The sequence below is a fragment of the Rhea pennata genome, chromosome 3, assembly GCF_028389875.1.
Source record: "Rhea pennata isolate bPtePen1 chromosome 3, bPtePen1.pri, whole genome shotgun sequence".
Classification (NCBI taxonomy): Eukaryota; Metazoa; Chordata; class Aves; order Rheiformes; family Rheidae; genus Rhea; species Rhea pennata.
Window position 1 is genome coordinate 78,855,842 of NC_084665.1, and position 21,415 is coordinate 78,877,256.

Below are 21,415 nucleotides of genomic sequence, written 5' to 3' on the forward strand. Positions count from 1 at the left end.
GTTGCTCATAATTCTTAGAATGGGAGAAATGGCAAATAGTCATCTCCGTTTGCCTTCTCCCCGTCTCTAACCTACACCCAAATGTATTTTTAGTCTCTCCTCATATGCTTGTTATTTTCTGATCAACCTTGTCACCCTTTTATGTAGTTTTCCTAGGTCTACTCCAACCTTTTCAATAATGCAATGACAAAATTTGCATTTAATACCCTGATATTTTTTTTTACTACTTTTTCCATTCACCATCTATTTAGTTACTGAAGATAGATTTTCCAAATACTTAACACTATTTAATAGCATATGAAGATAGTAGCCAGAGGCTGAAAAAAGGTCAGAATAGTATTGTTAAATATTGTATTGGTGCACACATATGTTTTTGGACTCAAAACTTTTCAACTAAGAAATTACAGCAGCAACTTCCTGTCAAAGTTCATTATTCCCCAAAGCAGATACCGATCAGCGCAAATACAATAAAGATTCATCTGTATTAGCATCATTGCAATATCTCACAGAAATCATAGCCATGATTCAGTGTCCGGATGCTTTTCAGGAAGTTACGTGTTTTAAAGGGAAAAGTAGGGAATGGTGGCCCAATTTCTTGCATCTCCTTGCTATTATGCAAAGGGCAAAGAAAATACCAGCCAGCGAGCTGAGCCAGAGAGCAGTCTTCTGCTCTCATACCAGCTTTACACTCTCAGCATAGTTACGGTGTAAAAGTTTGAACTGTCTATCCTTTTTAAAAAAAATAAGAAAGTAGTTAGGAGCCCTTAGCAGAAAATAACAAAAGCATTTAGAAACTTGAATTTCTGTTCTTGGGAAAAAGTCAGTCCTAACTTCAGATACCAACTTCTTAAAAAGAAAAAAACAAACAAACAAACAAAAACCTCCAATAGAGATAGTTTCTCACTATCATTATCACGTTTTTCTAGTTCATTATAAAACATTAAGTTTTATACTTTGGTATCAGTTCTTCAGACCTGATACCAAAAATCAGTCATCTAAATTTGTATCTGGATGCCTAAAAAGTAGACTACTTTTCAAAGCACCCACAATTCCTGCACATACTTACCTGGTTTAAAACATTCAAGTAGAAATGATAGCAGTGGTATTTGACACTAGCACACTGAACTAATGCACCCAATGTCACTAACACCAAAAGCAGTCACTTACTCAAAGTGGCCTGTTTAGTCCACTAACAAGTGAACAATTATTTAATAATAATAAAAAAGGAAAACAAAACCGCTGCACTAATTTGATGTCTTACCTACTTATTGATTTGTTTCTAAAGACATGACATTTCCCAAGTGCTAATGAGCCAACAGTCATCTCTCTTAAACAGGCTGGAAACTGGATGGCACAGTGTATTTTGTTTCAAGCATTTAGTAACTAAATCTCAATTTTCAACCTACTTGCTTCAATATGCTAAAAATATATTGAAAGAACAACATGTTCATGCATACCAATTTTGATTAATAACTCAGTACTAAGCACTAAATATTTGTACAGTGCTTGTATTATCCAGTCATTTTAAGTCATTTCTCTAACACTATTTATGTAAAAATCTACTATATTGAATAACATTAATATCTTAGAACAGCATCCTGAAGAATCGCATGTTATTTGACTTTGCTATTACATCTCTCTATCGCAGGGATATCTGTTGCTCTACAACCTCTAAATGAAAACTACATTGACAAGAATGCAAACATCATGTTCTGAAGAACAGCACCCTTGCCATGCAAAATTCAGTTGTTTTCATCCCACTTGTGAAGAGGCTTGATGGTGTCATGGTTTAACCAGGAAAGACGTAGTCTCTACCAGAAAAGAAGATACAGTTATAATCTTCAGTTACAACAAATATAATCCATACTTCGAAGGAGAAAGTGCATGGTGATGTGTTTAGCTCTGAGAAGTACTGCCATCACCAGAAAGCCACCACAGTTGTTTCAACATTAAGTCTCAAATCTCCAAAGGATAGCTCAAAAGGCAGACAAAATGTCTTGTTTGAATCCTTGTTTGAATCCTGAGGAAATATTTGTCCTACAAAACTCTAACAAAATTACATTTATTTATTTTCCTTCACAAATGGTATCCCCTTAAATTGCTTGTTCTGCTCTTGAAAAAGCCTTTAAGAGAATTTTCCTTACTTAGACACTAATTCTTACATACAGAGTTGCTGTCACGTTCAATGGGAGTGGAGAGGACTGAAAAACAGGAAATTTTCTGTCAAATAATATATACTATTGCAACTTGTTTCTTGCAGAACGGATCAGCAGCAAAACCTGGCCAGCATCCAGGTCTTAGAACAGTCGCTTGAAACTCCAACGGCGTATACAATTTCACAATTTAGAGAAAGAAGAGACTACATATCTAAATGAAGATTATACAATCCAAATTAGAAGCAGTTTCTCTACACTGTGGAGAGAAGGAACTTGACAACAGGCCAGAACATCTGATACAAAAAGTGGATTTCTGAGGAAAGATAACCTTCTAAACAGGGATGATTTATGCTGGCCACAGGCCATTCCAAACTTAATGATCGAACGCAAAGGCTTTGAACTTCGGAGTAAGACAAGAAAAACAAAACAAAATGAAAAAGAACTCTAAAAAAGGAGAGGAGACTATTCTGTTTCTTTTTACAAAGGAAGAGCTTACATTCATGTAGGATTCTTCATACAGGATTTCTTGACTAAGACAGTTCACCTAAACTAAGTTTATGTGAAAATAACCTGAACACTCATATTCAGAGACTGCAAACAAATGGGTGATGAATGTCAATTATTTGTCTCACAGAGACAACAGGGATGGTTTCAAGAAGGGTCTTAGGAATTTTCATCTAACATTCTCATCATTAAAAAGCCAAGAAGCCAAGAAGCTAAGATGGTAAAACCTTCCTGGTTTTGCTAGAGACTGAAAACTACAAAAATCCCTCAAACAATCAATCTTTAATACAGAATGCAAAATAACTAGATTTAATGTCAGATTTAACAGAGATTTGTTATTTTTTATTGTCAATTATTATTCAGAAGTCAGTATGGATATGGAGGAAATATGGAGGACCCAGATTTCAAATGTGAGCATTCAAGTATTTAAATGTGATACTCAATATTTCTTCTTTTTTAAAATCTGAAATGGACATGAATAAATGAAAATGATGATCACAGAATCATACAATCAGTAAGGTTGGAAGGGACCTCTGGAGATCATCTAGTTCAACCTCCCTGCTCAGCAGGGTCATCTAGAGCATGTTACACAGGGTTGCATCCAGGCGGGCCTTGAAGATCTCCAGAGAAGGAGACTCCACAACCTCTCTGGACAACCTGTGCCAGTGCTCCGTCACTCTCACAGGGAAGAAATTCCCCCTCACGCTCAGGCAGAACTTCCTGTGCTTCAATTTCTGCCCATTGCCTCTTGTCCTGTCACACGGGACAACTGAAAAGAGTTTGTCCCCGTCCCCTTGACACCCTCCCTTCAGGTGCTTGTACACATTGATCAGATCCCCCCTCAGTCTTCTCTTCCCCAGGCTGAAGAGGCCCAGCTCTCGCAGCCGTTCCTCATAGGGCAGGTGCTCCAGCCCTCTGATCGTCTTTGTAGCTCTACGATGGACTCTCTCCAGTAGCTCCATGTCTCTCTTGTAAATCTAAACAATCAGTACAAGGCAGATAAATGCTAACAGTTTTGTTATTAAAATAACATTCGCAATCTCAGCTGACAGCTCTACCACAAATGCTAGGTGCATGAGCTCTCTAAAGAAGAGAGCTCAGAGCTCAATATTGACAGCACAGATGAATTGGTAGAGAATAATTATTCCTTCATTTAAATTGGATCTGAATCACAGGGAGTTTAAACAATTTACTTAAGATCCCTGAAAGGCTCATGGTCCTCTCCCAGATTTGTCATAAGAAGTTATACCAGACAGCTGAGTTGTTGTAAGAGATTACTACCACCCACACCAGGAAGTGCTGCTGCCTTTGCCTCTTCTACACTGGTTACGAGGCTAACTGGGACCTTCACTAGTCTAACTCATCTCACCAATTTAGCAGAAAATTATCTGCTCCTTTTGCTGAACTAGTTAGTGAAAGAGTGACGAGCTGAACTGACTTATGGAGCAGTATAATGAGACAAAGCTTGCACAAATAAATGGATAAATACCTGAGAAGGAAGCAGAGAAAGAGCAGGGCCTCCCCCTTTTGGTGGCAACCAGCTGTTAGAACTGGCTCAGTTGTCTTGTCAGCTTCTCCCACCATCCACATACAGTGACTTAACCATAAGATCAAACCATTTCATCTGTCAAACTTCATTAAATAGCATTTTTACAAATCATCACATCTACTTATTTCATTCACTCCCAAGTCAGCTCTTTTCTGAAGAGTCCTACAACTCGGATCATACTACTGCTTTTCTCCAGACCTTTCCTAGCAGTATTATTTTTGAGACGTGTGACTAAAAATGAACACAAAGCCCCAACTCACAAAATTACACTTTTTAAATTGCTCTTAATTCCTGATACACTTTTGTCTTTTTTTGGCCAACATGAAGTAACCAGTGCTTCCAGGAAAAGCGCCAATTTTAAAAGCAAGGGCTTAAAAATTCCTTCTCCAGAATAAAAAATTAAGTTACTCTCAGTAACAGTCAGTTTAGTAGATATATGTGAGTCAAAGGAAACTGGATGGCAATTACAGTTGTCATAATACATTTATAAGAAAAATGTTGGCTTGGTTATCCCAAAGCGGTTCCCTCATCTCTAGTCTCAGTCAAAAACTAGTAGTAAGCTACATATATTTATTTTATATAGAGGTATCCAGAGGCTTAGATAAATATGTTTCTCAATATTAATATTCTTAAGCTGTTATTGAACATGAGATCCGGTGCAAAGACATTTTGAAGTAAAGTGAATACAAACAAACAAACAAGAAAGAATTTCACCCTTCATAGAGGCAAAGAGTTTTTAATTAAGAAAGGAAGTTACAGAGATGATTCCTAATTTAACAAAGATATTCACATCTCCAAAGAACTGAAGCAATGCTAATTTTAATTAAGAAGCATAGCTATCCTTTTTCCTGGAAAAGGAAAAAATAGAATTGTGAGTTGTGGATAAAAAACAGACTCTGCCACTCCTCTGGGGGGACTTCAAAGGGGTGACTAAGGACAAAAATCTTCCCCAAGACCAGGTGCTGTTCTGACAAAGGGATTTTTATTAAGAAGGTTCTTGAAAGACATCTTTGTGATTTGAGCTTAGTATGAACAGATGACAGAATATAAACAGTTTTTTCACCTACATCTTTCATGAATATTGGTAACAGCTTTTTATTTTGTGAAAGTTTTTTATTGAAATTTATGAAACTAAGAATGTTTTTTCTGTCAGCAAGCAAGATATTGGAGTGCATATTTGAGGCTGAGAGCATGCAAAAGAAGTATTGCAAAATTATCAGCATGCTTGAGACTCCAAGACAACTTGTAGTTTCCAAAATCACTTATCAGCTGTTTATGAATACTCTTCCATTTGTTGGTTCCACGGCAGTGTCAAGAGACCATGTAGGTACTTAGCACAGATTTGTTGTAATAACTAAACATACATATCATTCTACTGATGCTTTATTCATTTATTCATTCTGCCTTTTAACATAAGAACTCCCCTCCCCACCTTAATAACTCCTAGGACTTGAATACACAGGAAAATGACAAGTTGAATAATAACCTCCTCTTTAGTGCAATTATAAAGAAGTGATAACATCATGTTTACTCACCAAAGCGAACTTTTATCTAATCCTGCAAAAAACAGACCTGATACTAACAAATTCATACAGAACTATTGAATGAACCAAAGGACTGCACTAAACTGAGGCAAAAGCTTTCAGAAGTAATTAGGGTTGTAAAACACTTAACTGTATTACAAAATCCACTGCTCTATTTTTACTTCTGTAAAGGAAGTGTTAAGTTTTGAACTGGCAGTATCAGATTTGAAGTGCTCAAGTAAAACATTTCATAAATTAACAGAAATGTAAAATATAGGGTGTTTCATTGCTCACTGAAATTTTCTTCATTTCCTGTATCTTGGTGAGAAAATAATATATCTGATATGTATATACACAGAAACAAACATAGAAAAAAAATCCATATAGGACTTATATGCAGTTAGCTGCTTTTCAGTTTTAGTGATGTCTGCTCAATAATACTTGGGTGACAAGCAAAATCCAGGTAGTTTTCATTTTTTAAAAAAATTACACATCTAACATCAAGGGAACTTTGACAACATAGACTATATAATACATATCTGAATGCAGGATAAGTTTTTCAAAGACTTGAGAAGATCTTAATTTTGAGGAAGAGACTCAGGACAAGATAGGCCTGGATGATGCTGCAAGTATCACTGAAGCGCCCTCCTGCTTGAGCTTCATCAGTCCCTTCACAACTGAAGAGGATGGTAGGCATACATACAGATAGATGAGTTAAAGCTAGTGCACAACTATCCTTGCCGTTTTGCATAGGTAACAAAGTGCAAAGGCGCTGAAGAACAACATGTACCACAATGTATAAAACCAGCTACTCTCTATCACAAGAGCATTAAAGCAGTTCTACATTCTTTTCCAGAAATGTTACGGTGAACCAAAACATTCCATTCCCTGTTCAGAAAGTCACATTTCTACCACTGCTGCATTAATAGAAGTAGTATGGTTGGAAAGCGACTGAAAGTATATTTTTCAACGTTATTATTTATAGCACACTGCAGCAAGTACTAGGAAAAAAAATATAGGTGCATCATGTCAGCCAACAATAATTACACTAGAGTAATCAACAGTCCCTAATGCATGGTAATAAATCGCACTAAAGGTAGTACAGTTCTATTTAAACTAAAATGCTATCTTTCTTTTTCCTCCTTTTATGGAATCTATATGAACGAAAAAAGCATCTCCAATACGCTTCCACATTCTCCACTGCTTTTCAGATGAGACTGTTGTTTCACTGCACACTGTTCAAGTGTTCCTTTTCCTCCTTCTAATCTATACTTAACTTTTTAAGCTTAAGAACAGGATATTCTTTCTTTAGAATTTCTACAATACATGGTGGAACAGTATTCTAGTTCATAAATATGCTCAGAGGGTGTTCGCATGAGCACTGACTGGCCCTGTAACAGTATCTATACTAGCTACTCTAGCAGTATTCACATAAAACAGATGCCTTGAGTGAGATGTTAAAATAAGAAATATTTCTTTTTGTATTGGCTTTATGTAATTGATAAAAATGGTCACATGGCTGAACGGCCTGAGTTTTTAAGATCTGAAAAGAACATAAAAAAAAAAAAAGATTTACTTGATAACAATGGAATTGACTTGGATTATAAAATTAACTGTGCATAAGAATTTTATGTAAAGCTAAATTCTATCTCACTGTTGATATCAGATTCTGCTATGAAAAGGACAGGTTTTTAATTGCACTTGTATCCAAAAGGAACTCTGTTGTAGAATGAAACTTGCTAGATTTTTTTAAAATACAGTTCCTTTAAAACACAGCTAACATCAAAATAATGCAAGTTACCATAATTCTTCAATTTCCCATGGTAATTCTAAAGAAACAAGAAAATCTATAGTCCAACAATATGTGAGATGCATCTCTGCTGCAGTAACTGAAACCCCCCTCTCTCTCTCAAGCTAATCTTGAGTTTAATATGCTTTTGCCATTTTCTCTCTTAAAAGGTTAGTATTCTCCAAGGAAATTCTTGATTCAAAGCAGTAATTCAAGCATCAGTACAAAGAAAGGAAGTTTCTTTGTTCCAGAAGTGAACAACATGCCTTTAAAGAATGGCTACGTTTATGACTTTTCTCAAAAGAACAGTCTGTCACTGTCCAAACAGTATTAAAAAGCTTTTTAAAAACTGCAGAACAAAAGATGGATAAAAATTTTAAGCTGTATAAAGGTATACTTTAAAGACTACTGGCAAAAAACTACTAACTACAAAACACTGCTTCCTCCAAGATGTACACAGAAGAACACGTTTGTTAGGACTGGCAGAGAAAGACAATCTGCACGATTTCAACCGCAGGAGTGACAAAAGGCACAGATTTGTGTGCTCTGTGACTTTTACACTTCAGCTGTTCAGAAACACATGAAATTATACATGGGAAAGGAGAAAGAAGAATGTTTTGACTCTGCCCAAAAGCCACCAAAACAGGACATACAGACTCTCTTTAATATGTTCATTATGAACAGCATGACATGGAGAATATTTCACTCTATGTTAAGGGGGGGGGGGAAGGAATGACTCCTACCTCTGACACTGTCAAAAACATGCTAGGAGATTTTGCAATTACACAAAAGGAACTATCTTTGTTAATAGCAGAAGTGTTCCTATTATTATAAAATCAGTTCTTAATAATGACTTCTCTTCAAGATAAGAAATTATGCAGAGTTGTTCCTTCATGTATAAAAACGTAATTTTACAGTTTACCAACTTAATATGTTAATACCCATCAGACAAATTTAATTATAAAACTACAGGCATATTCATCTACAAAGCACATGTTTATTAACGTTGAACAACGTGCAGTGGTATCATCATCATTTTAAACATCCATACTACCAACTAACGAAGCACTGATACTGGGTAGCATTGAGTATCTGGGTAGCATTGAGTATACCACAATACTAAATCTATTTTGCGTTATCCTGCTCCCTGAGGCCCACTGAGACACCCTCAAATCTTGAACCCTGCTTGTGAGAGCATCACCTTCATAGTATCCCCACTTCTTCAGCACAGAGGGGAGAGCCTAGAGGCAGTTCTGGCAATAAGCTGAGTCTTCTGTAAATCACTGGATTGCAGGGATGGCCTGAGGTTCTAAGGAATGGCTCCGCTGTTGTGTAAGAGACCCTGTACTCAGAGCTAAAAGCAGAAAAACTAGTTCTGCTGAAACTAAGCTGCCTACAATATATGGATATGTCAACTAGGAAGTTAGGAGTTGATCATCCAAATGATCTGCTTTCATAATACCATGATATTTGGATAATATCATGATCCTTTTTAGATATTAGTATCGCAAATTCAAATGATCAAATGCAACAATTCAAATGATCTGGCCCTTCTTGCACAGCAATAATCAAATCATTATCACAAACACTTAAATTCCCTACTTCAGTATAGATTTTTAACTGGTGTACCTATTACAACTTCAAGATTAGAGTTATTTTTCACAGTTACTCTATTTTTAAGTTACTCTGTATGGCAGATATCCCTGGAGAGCAATCCTCCTGCCATCCTACCCTGATTGTCTGGCTTTATTGAAGACGACCCCCATATTAATCTTTTGGGATATCCAAGGAGTGTTTCATAGACAAGAATTGTCTGGAGCTTGATTTTCTCCTGCAAATTACCATCTCATATTTACCTCTTTGGAGCAGTTCATGAAGAATAGACAAAAAAAATTGTGTATTGTGACAAATACAGTGTTTAGGGAAAAAAAATGCCTCACCAGCTCAAAAGCATCACTGACAAATGCATAGAACCATTATCCAAATAGATAGCCAAAAAAAAAGGCAATACTTTTGAGGAAAATGCAGAGGATTTTAACTGTTGAAATAATGTCTATGCAAGATTCAGGATGCTCTTTTTTCAGTTAAAGCACACTGCCAACTGGTTTAAGGTAGCACAAATCCTCTGACTCCAGTAACAAAGATGTCTATCAAGTATACAAAACAAAGCAGAAATCTGTTCCCCCTTTACCCTATTCTCTCCAACATCTGGCCAATCAGAAAAGTAAGAAATAAAAATCTTCCATTTGATTTCTCAAGACTCCTCAAGCATTTATTAAAATAAATGCAAAGCATGCATAGCTTTCTCAGACAAATAAATTTAGATAACTTCACACTAAATAGAAGACTGAATTGCAAATTTGAATGCTTTCATGAAGAATACCTAAGTCAATCAATCCCTTTCAAACTCCCACTTTCAAAAGCAATCACAGCAATAAAAAAGTGCCTTTTAAATTCAGTAGCTTCAATACTTTGAATTGTGGTGAATTTAACTTCATGATTACTTGAATACAAAAAATTTTGGTACTACAAAAACTAAAAACAAATACCTCTAAAAATGCACTTTTAAAATTACAAATTGTTTCAACACAGGGAGAAGTAGGAATCTGACTCTTCATCCTATGTATAGAATCTCTTTGTGCCATAAAAGCAACAGAAGTAAAAGCAACAGAACAGACATACGACTCCCATTAACAATTTAACATCAGATTTACCCAAGGGTTTTTCAGGTCTAATGAGAAAAGTTAATAAATAAATAAATAAATAAAAGGGAGAGAGGGGGAATACTTACAGATTTATTACCCTATCCAATTGGTGTTTTGAGCAAAATTGTTGGCTGCTCTTGTCTTGTTTATGTTGACTCTGTCCCAGCTGGACAAACCTGTGAATAGCAGCAGACAGAAGAATAAATTAAAGAAAGTAAGAGAACTATCTGCAAAAACTTCAGCAAGAATGACACAAAAAATGAGTCATTAAGTCATGATATATAAACTGTTGATTGTGCTCTACCTCTCTGGTAAACAAGAGAGTTTCTAAAAACTTTATGATGGGCGCATGTGAGAGCTTCGTAGCTTCTTTTAGCTTGAAAAAGATTTGCCTATTAATTGGTGTAACATAGCATTTCACCAGACCAAAATAGGACCATCAGCAGGGGAGAACAACTGGTATAAACCTCCACTCCTATAAAACAGGCAGCATACTACAGCTGGCTTCCTGAAAAGGGATTCCTATATCTTTTCCAAAGGAATCAGTCAGTCAGACAAAATATGGGAAAAGTCAACACAATAGATGGAAAGTCACTCATGTTTCATATTTAAGTCATTTCTCAACTAAATTTTATCTGTTTTATCCAGCCGAAATGCTGTCAAGTCCAGCTCACTTATTTACAAGTGCAGTCCTTTGGGAGAGTTCTCCCTGTCTCCAAATGTTTGCTAGAAGACATTAAAGATGGAAAATAGTATTTTTTTTCTCTTGGCAATGAATTGGAGGGAAATAAGAGTTAATTACTGGTCTTATTCACTCATTTATACATATATTTTATACTTCAACTTAATTTTAATCTCCAACGCGTCTGTGCTATTAAAAACAAAAGTAATTAAGTGTTAGTTGAGATTTTAATTCTTCTATTTTCTTAGGTTGAAATTGTGTTAAATATTCAGCTTCCATTTAGCTTAAGAATAGTCCTATTAGTCCATTTCTGAAATATTTACTTAATTTTAATAAGGAACAATTAACAGTGCAAAAGCAACTACACACAAGAGCGTACAGACCACAGTGGAATAATACATTCATAAACAACTTATTGCAGTTTTTTTCCCCTCTCCACTCACATTTTATATTGTACATCTGAAAGCATCAGAAACAAATTAGCTCTAAGTTTAACTAGACAGCATAACTGACATTACTTTAGATGCTGAAAGAATAAATATTAATGTTTCTAAATGAGAGAATTATCAGCAAGAATAAAGAAAACTATTAAAGATCTTCTAGTGCTGGAGTCTGCTACTGAAACAAGCTTAAAAAACAAATAAAGGCTAACTAATAGTGAGCTATGTTTGGGTCGAATTTAAGTACTTTCATTAACTGCTTCAAATTATTCAACATTCTGAAGCAAATAAGGCTTAAATTAACACAAGTTACCAGACATTAATAAGTACCATACACAGCTGCAGTATACATCCTCAAATTATTCCAATTTGGATGTGAACTAACCCAAATTATTTCAGCTGTAAGTAAAAATTGGCCGAACAGATTCAAATTACTTTTCACTTGCATATATAGTTACTATAGATCAGTTGGCATAGAGCAACTTATTAACCTTAGGTCCTTTATACCTGCAAGTCCTCATTGAGAAAATCCTGATGCTAATAAAAAAAAATACAACATGTCAAAGAATATCAAATCAAAATGCATCTTACCTCTCCATTTCCTTTATGGAATAGAAAAAGACTTGAAGTGAGAACTGTAATCATTCTGTGAAATAAACTGCTGCTATTCTCAAATGGTGTACATTGTAATAATGGATCTCAGTAAAATCTATACTTTCCACTCAAATCAGCGTATCAAGCCATAAATAGCCCTATGTCTTGTCAGCTAAAAGAAGTAAGGAAATGACAATTTATAATAATTATATCTTTTAAAATCCATATTGCTTGAAGGAAACAAAATAAATGCAAGATTTTTGACTTGAAAAGGATATGACTACATAGCTTCAAAGCCCCCATGTACTTTACAGTATTGCTGTAGTAATATACTGAATGTTAGTCTAGTCTGAAAAATGCTAAAATGGGAAATAACTCCAATTCTGGATGTTATCGCAAAGTTGCTCATCAGCACCAGGTAACTTGTAGTCGATACCAGTTAGCACTGGGCCATTTCTGGAGCAGCAGTAACTATCATATATGCCAAAGAGAAATTGTCAAATTGACATCCATTGTTGAACTGTCTCTAGTGGTAAAAATAAAGAACATAGGTGAAGTTAACTTCAGCAGAGATAATGAGAAAAAGCCTCTTCAATCTTGCTCAAGTGTAAGAGCTTCAAATGACTCAGCATGTAGGAAACTGCTAGAAATGGGAATTCCAAAGAACTTCAAAGAGGTCAGGAGAAGTAGCTATCCCTAAATAATTAAGTTAATAGAAAAAGGCTTTTAAATAAAAAGGAAACTATTATTTTTTCTTAAAATGCATGACAAAGATTGATTCACTAAGGCATCACATAATGTCACATGAAAAGAGATCACAGTGAGTTAAAACTTCCTTCACAAATTGAAGATGGTAGGTCACATATAACAAGGAAATTACTGTTATTGCACATGAGAAATCATGTCACAAATACTCATTCCAACATACATACACAGTGGTTTCTGAGAAGACGTATAGTTTTCTTTCACACTTTTCTTTTACTCCATTATTCTACAGTCTAAGTAGGTGTCTGTAACATCGGTTTACTAAGCCAACATAATTGATTTGCACTGCAGGTGTCCTGCATAAGCAATTCCTCTCTTGGCAACAGCATTGCAGACCTTTCTAAAGTAAGAGGGTCTTTAATTTGGATCTAAATTTCTCTGACTGATCTCCCATACTGAATTCCCATTATTCTGACTAGTTTCCAAAGAAAAATATTGACTCAGGAAGGGATCTTCTGCACTAGGGAGCTGAATAACTTTCAAATCAGTTCTAGTTTTAGTTCAGTTGTGACCGCATTGATTATAATTCAGTTTTAATAAAATTTCAAAAAGTCCAAATTAATTTCCAGCTTAAGTTAAAAGAAAAACAAAACAATTTGGCTTTAGGGTTATTCTATGATATTTAGGAGAGTACTTCAGAACAACAGCTTAAATATACACTTTTTTTTAATAATGGCATCATATAGTGAATGCTCTATATGGGGTTACAGCAGTTCAGAAAAAGTGCTTCTAACACAAGGGGAGCCACTAACTTTCATTGCAGAAACATACCACTGATTTGCTGTTTGCTCTTGTGGAGATGGCAGTTCATGGCTCCTGCAGGAGTGGTGATGACTGTCTTGTACAGGGTAAGAGTCCAAGTTACCCTGGCATAAAAGCAGCAATTTTTGTGTCTGCTAGAACTTAGCTGGAGCTGGGAGGTGATACCTTGACGTTTGCCCACCAACTCTTATCCCTCCTTGCTCACAACAAGCCAGCAGCCCCAGCCGCAGAGGAGAGCCTGCACGTGCAGGGCAGCACGCTGCCTCCCATTGTAGCAGTGTACCACAAACGGAATGGTAACTTGCTGGTCCACCCAAAGAGCTGTATTTTGCCTTGCACAACGCAACATCTTATTCTCACTTACTGAAGTGTGGTTTGAGTTCTTGAAACCATTTACTAAAAGCAAGTGGCAGTATGCTGCTGTTCCAAAGAAAGAAATGGTGGGACAGCACATTACTACACACCCTACACTAAGATCACACACACACATATCTGTAAATACAGGCACCACCTACATGTCTTATTTCTTGGAGCTCTGCTAATGGCAAAGGCCAACTGACTTCTGCCCTTTCCACAGCATAAATTTCTGTCACATAAACATCCATGTCACTACAATGCGACTTCCTCATTTACTCCAGTCATTTTTCTCAGCTTTTCTACTTGGAATCTGTATCAGATTTAGTAACTGTCTCAGATTTCCCTATGAAACACAGGATTTTGTATTTCAAAAGGTCAAGGCATTTCAAGAAACAGGTTGAGTATCAATCAGAAAAGTAATTTTCCTGGAATATTGAAAGTCACACAAGTATTTAAATTTTAATAAGATGTAACAGTTAATGCGTACCTCTATGCATAAGACAATACTTTAAGAAAAAGTTTTATTTAAAGAGTGTTTTAACAGAAGAGGGTATATCACTTAGGAGCGATTTAAGTTGGTGTAATTCAACATTTGAACAAATGTGAAAATCACAAACTGCATACTTTGGAACTATGGAATCACTATTAATTTGGATCTTGCTCATTAATTCCTAGGAATATATTAAGTTATACATTTCTGCTGAAACATCTTTCATTTCATCTAAGTCCCAAATTTTGCATTTGGAGACATCTGTGTAACTTCCACTGAATTCAGCATTAAAAGAGACCTGAAAAGAGTTCGGCCTTAATAGTAAGAGTCCTCCAAATATCTCTAAAATATAGAATTTAGATAAGTCTTTGTCAAAGGTAGCACTTCTAACAAGCTTTTTTAAAATAGTTTCAATTATCTTTTACGGATTACCACTGGGAATTTACTTCACCTTGTATATATTGTGAGATCCTCTTCTGAAGGAACATCTGAAAGATTAACTCCATACACGTCTTTTGTGGATTGGACTACATTCTGGAACATAAAAACAAAGATTCAGACTGAGGATACTGTAACAACCATCAAATTAAAGTTTACTTAAAAGAACAGAATTATTTCTAAATTTGAAAATAATTACAATAAAGAGCTGGCAAAACCAAACAGGCTGGTCACAAACTTAGATGTCTTCGCAAACTAAGCTTATGAATATCTTCTTTAATAAAAAAGATTTACTAGAAATATTCAAGATATTTGTTCAACAGGAAACTAAAGGATTAGCTGTTATTTAAAAAAAATAAGTATTTTACAAATTTGTAAGATTTCTACAAACATATCCTTCTTCTAAGACACTAATGTTTTCAGTGGTACTCAAAAAGAGTTCCAATGTAACAAAACTGTCATGCAAATTTTTGGAGTTAACTTTATTTGATCTTTTCTGACACTTAAGTAGAAGATAGCAATTTAAAACTCAGCAGCTAAATCAGGTTGAAATTTAGCCACAGTGAAAATTAACTTACTGTTGTATTCACCTGATTGAGTACTGAATTTATTAGAATTGGAAGTGAAAGAGTTGGTGCTCAGATTAGCTTCCATGGACTAGATGTTCATTAGGTAGGTGTATCATGTACGCTCCTGGAGATCACCTCCCAGTTTACTTTCATCCAAAAGGAATCCCTTTTGTATACATCAAGGCCATTCAACGATTCAAGGCAAAGCATGTAAAGGGGGTAAGATCAGAAGTACACTCCCGCTCTGAACCAACACACTAGCATAGATACATTTTATACATAATTTTAAGGACTACACCTGACCTGAGTCGCTTTCATATGCTGTAAGTTTCAAACAAGATTTTCTATTTTTCTGAAAGTGTTATTTTTCCACTGTAAGCTATGAAGACTCTTACACAATAGGAGGAAAAGCAAAGTTCTATTGCCAGTTTTGCTAATATCTGCACAAAGAAGATACACTGGAGACCTTTTTCCCTTCCTAATTGTTTAATGCTCCACTTCTAATTGTTCTGTAACATTTACTGTTTAAAAATCGTATTTTTAACGAAATATGAATTTTAAGATCATGACTGTCCTTTTTATATACTACAGTAATCTCTTACCTCTGTGATTTTTGTATTTTCTCCTGTATCAGTCACCTTTACTGGAGTTGAACGTTGAGAAACAGCACCTTCCTCCTCTTTGTCTGTTCCAGAATCATCTTCAGAACTACTTGACACAGCTTCCTCACTTGGGGGTGGAGGAGCACTAGCAGCTGTTTTGCGCTGCAGCACAGTTTCTTCTCTATTACTTTTGTTCCTATTATGAAAGACAGTGCATATTCACTAAAACAGGAACATTTAAAAAAAAAAGTATTTTAAATTCCTAATTTCAGTTACTATCTTACTTGAAGGCAAGAGTTTTATCCCCTGGAGCAACCTGTTGCTCATCTTTTGAATCCACTAACTGATTTACTTTTTGTCAAGTATATGGACATGCAAGTCCTCTCAGAAGTTCTTGACCTAAGAGCATAAAAAGTCCCAGGGATATACAGTATGGCAAAAGAATTCTTACACCTGGAATAAATGCCCTAGATGAAAACAACAGCACAGATAAGTTAAATTTCTGACCCAGCAGAAACTGCTATCTCCTTAGATAGAAATATATAGAAAGCTAAGAAGATTTACTGCATTTTTTTAAAGAGAAAGTTAAGGATGTAATCTTCAAATAAAGATCTCAGTCTTCCCTCCTTTTCTAAATGAGGTGGAAGTCAGAAGGAGATCAGTCTACACTAACAGCTGAAGAAGAGAGTAAGCAGCCAGTCAGCCACTCATAGGGGTAACTGGCCCACGTTTTCCCTCTGCCCACATTCTCCCCCCCCCCCCCCCCAAAAAAAAAAAAAAAAAAAGCCAGGAACTAATACCAGGGACCAAAACACTGACAGACAAAAATACAAAAATAGATTAACAAATTCTCCAGAAATTTTCTAGTAGATCAGAAGATGCTGAAAAATATGCAAGGCAAAGATACCACCTCTACAAGGCTCATAAAACAAAAATAAACCTCTATTTATTTCTGTTTAATTCAGAACACTGCAAAGTGGACACAAAGGAGGACAGCAACTTGTTTGCATAGTAGGTAGAAAATGTGGCCTACTTGGCCAGATGGATATGCCTAATGGAATATTAATCAACGTAATTAAGAGCACAGCAGTATTGCTCACTGTAATTTGTATATGATAGTCATGGAAGCATGTCTAACATTGTGTTTCTCAATTACCCCTTTCTTCTTTGACATGCAGATTGTGTTCTGCAGGAGATATCAAGCTCACCCTTTCAAATTGCTGGTGTGAACTTCCCTCGTGCAGAAGAGCCACCTATCACTACCAATACAGAGAGCAGAGAGAAGTGGAACAAGATCTCCTATTTGAAGTAGGAACTGGATAATTCAATCCCAAACTTCTGGCAGGACAGCAACTGTATTGTCTATTCAGCATCTGTGAAGCAAGTCCGAAGTCCAAAGGGATGCTTGCACATACTGCATATGCAATTTCACATTAGGAATCACAAAGTATTTCTAGCACTTGTTCTAGTAATGTCCAAAACAGATCATGTGGATTATATTCTCTGGCACATCAAGAATTCAGGGCTATAGTTACAATTCCTAGATGCAAAGACAGGAGGTACTTCTGTACCCTAACTCTGGTTCAAAGACAATCTTCAAGAGGATCACAAGGGATGCTGGAGAATCAATTATGAAGCAGACATGTAGAAATAGGTAAATTATTACTCTCTCTTTTTTGTTGAGGTGGACAAGAACCAATACCAGAACCTATGGAAAGGCCTCATGAAAACTATGAGGAATCAAACAGGAAAACATTGTACTACAAAACTCTGACCCACCATGAAACAAATATAATTCTGATATCATGACTCGATCAGGACATTGAAGTAGGTGGCCTGCGGGTCAGGAAAAAACAGAGGATTCCACTCATAAATGTTATAAAACTACTAACATTAACATCACCATATAGTCATAGGTGACTTAAGAAAAGTGGTGATGTCATCACTTTTTTTCTTTTTAATTTTGAAACAGTCCTGTAGGAAAAAAATGATCTTAAATGAACAGGGGTTTTTGAACTCAAATCCAGTAAAGACAGTTACTTCTGTTGAAACAGATCTCTTGGAAAGATTCCTGAAAAGGAAGAGGATGAAAAAGGTCAAAAAGAGTGAGGAGAAGAGAGAAGAAAAATTTGGATGTGACAAAGTTAATTCAATACTGTTAAGACTGAGCTACAAGCCAAAAACTCATCTACTGAGAATAACAGCGTTGTGCCACATAGAAATTTCCTATCATTTTCCTAAATGGAGGATGAATTAGGGAATATAAAAACTTTGTAATAGAAAAGTATGTGGGGGAGGTGTAATTGAATTATGCCTAAAATGTATTACTTTGAAAGTGCTGAGGAACTCATGCCACTGACAGGATTCCCTTCTCAAAAGATCTAATTGCCTGCATAGATTATGCTGGAGAAGTTTATACCCTGGAAAATGTGTTATAGGACAAATGGCTTGGCTTTTTTTCCTGGAAACTGCTTGAAAGATCCATTGAACAAAATTTTGCTAAGAGATACTTCCTTAATAACAGTAACTTACTGTTGTATTTGTTGTTGCATTCAACAATAAAGTCTCACTCATCTAAGGAATCTCCTGGTAAGGCCTAGATCACTCTATGCTAAGCTGGACAATCAAAGCCACATTTCACCTTACAGCATTGGCCAGTGCATGGGAAGCCTTACAAACAATACTCAAGGCACCCTGGAACACGACTGATCCAGCCAACTCTCTACTTAATAACAATTCCTCAACGTCACAACGGAGAGCTTTAAAGAGCCTGAGAAAGATGTAAAGATGTCAAGTATTTCATGGTATATCTGGACAGAAGAGCTAATGCATATAAGAAAGTAGAAGAATAAAGCTTTTCTTCAAAAGCATCTATATATTCATAGTTCTTGTTAGCGAAGGTAAATTTGTATAAGTGTCAAAATAGTCTTTTGGTCTGTTCACAGGGAATATCAGTAGCATGAAATCAGTCTTAGCACTAGACTACGCTAGTGATAAGCATAGTCTACTCCCAGCATTCATTGACAGCAAGTCCTTCAGGGTCAAGGCACACTGGATCTTATTTATGAGACAGTCAAATTTCATAGCTTTTAAGAGGAACAAAACCAGAACTTTTAAAATAAGTTTTAGGAAGAATTTAAAACTTATGATGGCATAAGTTTATTCATTACTGATAAAAGGTTTCGTTAATATGAAGTACCTAGGAGAGAGTGAAGTGGTTCAGGAAGAGTCCTCATAATCATCATCAGGAATGCTTTTCATTTCCCACGTAACAGGGAACATACAACTTTAACTTATTTTAAATTTACAGTAACTTTGTATTCATTCTTTCCTATACTTCTCATTTAACTAGTACTATGAACTTGAAAAAACTGACTTAGATCTATTTCTCACCTATTAATTCTCACTTAAAACAACTTCATAAAGTTTGCTCTACATGCATAAGGCTATAAGCCACTGCATACTGACATCTTATAGCTGAGGCCTGCATCAACAAAAACCCCACTGAAGTATGCAAGTCTGGCTTATGTATCCTTCTAAAAGTCCAAACCTCTTTCTAATCTCATGCATCACAACTTGACTTTCTCTATTGTTAAACCATAACAAAATTTCATGTTTCAGACTTACCCCAACACTGATTTTCCAGTTTCATCAGGTTTACGAACAGTAAATGGACTTGGATCAATGCCCACATTCTTGGGCATAAAATCTCTGGCAAAAGAAAATGGAAAATTCATCCATGAGCAGAGTTTAATACACAAAATATACTTTTCAAAATTCTCAGAACCACCTGTAATATCCCCCTTTGAATTAAAAAAAATCATTATTATCAAGTTCTAACTTCATTATTTTAAGTTAACATAACCCAAATATTAAGCCTCTAGGTATTTAAGAAGCTTTCGATTGTATTATATACTCCCATAAAGCAGCTGCAAAAATCACCACTCGCCAAGGAGGCGGAGGCAGTGACATATTCCTGTACTGAGGAAGCCCTATGACTCAGCTCCACTGTTTTCAAGATGCTGCCAACACTCAAATTGGGTCAAAAAGCTACATGAAACATAATTTGCATGCAAAACATTTAGCTAAAGTATGATTAAGATTATGCTTAGAATATGCAACTGATTTCTGCCAAGAAAAAACAAACAGCTGCAGGAATCTGATGAACTGAGGAAAAGAATTGTAAAATGAAAACAGAACAATTAGGAAAAAAATGGTTTGGGGTAGTCTCTGTGACTGCAAAGTCCACAGAGAGAAGTCCATTTCTCAGCTCATGAATGTCCAACCACTGTACACTCAATAACGGAAGGTAATTGTAAATGTTAGTGTATCTTAACAGAAATTTTTAGAGCTGCAATGCCACTTCAGCACTGTCATTCAGTTTCTAGAATTTTACTAAACTTGAAGCTTCCAAATCACCACCACCAACAACAACAATAAAAAACCCCAAAAGACCTGCATCTACCATGTTGCCCAAGCTTAGTGAAATAAATCTAATGTACACTTAAATCACATCAAACCAAGTTCCAGTGCAGGCTTTACAATCTTAAAACATCCCTAATGTACCGTGTAGAATTAGTCATCGCCAAACAGAAGGTCTCATCGAAACTGCTCAACTCATATGGCCGAAAAAATTCATTGTGTATATCTATTTCCTCTTCGCACTTGTGGAACTTCTTCACTATCAACTTGCGTCTGTTTTCAGCACATGTCACTGGGGAAAAAGAAACACAAATCCATACATGAAGAGTTAGATCCTTCTTGCATCTTGCAGTTGAAAAAAAAATCATAGTTTCTTGTGGAAAAAAAAAGATTTTGTAATCATTGTGAAGACAGTGTTTTTTAAAAATACATGATCCAAGAATCTTAAAGCATTTGGGACTAAAACTCTTTCTTTCAACACATTCTCTAAGTCAATGAGCAAACATAGTTCCTACCTTCATCAAAAGGAAGTGGTAAATGCTTCAGCACATCTGTGGTCCACCAGTAAGTGTAGCTGTATAGAAAAGACACACACACACACACAATTGACTCAGAAGATTTGATCTCACATCCAATCTAAACATTTGCACATACTAGTTTAACAACCATACAGCTTCACATTGGTACAATCATCTTTATAATTCAAGTGTGGAAGAAAATAAAGAATTATCCCTGGATGGAGGATATTAATAGGCCCCAACTTTGCTCTGAAGACATGTATTTCAAACATGTGAGCTCCAAAAAAGCATTATTCTCTGAGTTTCGGGGGGGGGAGGGGGGGTTCCCTCCATTAAACACAACACCATTTCAGATGCTTACCTAAAGTACTGAAATTTAAGCTCTATTACATATGGTATCTGGAGAAAAAAATGAAGAAAATGCAAAGTGGTAAAGTAAGCTTACTCCAGATGCATCTGTTCTGCTCTGGTTTCAAACCTCCTCTCCACCCCCAATATTTATTGTTTAGATCTGTAAATTTGGGAAAGGGGTACGAAGAAATGAACCTCA

General features: G+C 35.9%; 1 protein-coding gene across 4 annotated transcripts in view; it reads right to left on the reverse strand.

The window, feature by feature from the left end:
* Positions 1 to 21,415, reverse strand: part of FIG4 (FIG4 phosphoinositide 5-phosphatase) — a 74,279-nt gene that overhangs the window by 7,623 nt on the left and 45,241 nt on the right. For all 4 annotated transcript variants that reach the window (XM_062572654.1, XM_062572655.1, XM_062572653.1 and 1 more), the window contains exons 17-22: positions 20,863 to 20,921; positions 20,492 to 20,639; positions 19,553 to 19,636; positions 15,926 to 16,121; positions 14,768 to 14,850; positions 10,313 to 10,402 (exon numbers count right to left, since the gene is read on the reverse strand). In XM_062572654.1, the coding sequence (XP_062428638.1) occupies positions 10,313 to 10,402; positions 14,768 to 14,850; positions 15,926 to 16,121; positions 19,553 to 19,636; positions 20,492 to 20,639; positions 20,863 to 20,921 (660 nt within the window). The remainder of the gene's footprint in view (positions 1 to 10,312; positions 10,403 to 14,767; positions 14,851 to 15,925; positions 16,122 to 19,552; positions 19,637 to 20,491; positions 20,640 to 20,862; positions 20,922 to 21,415) is intronic.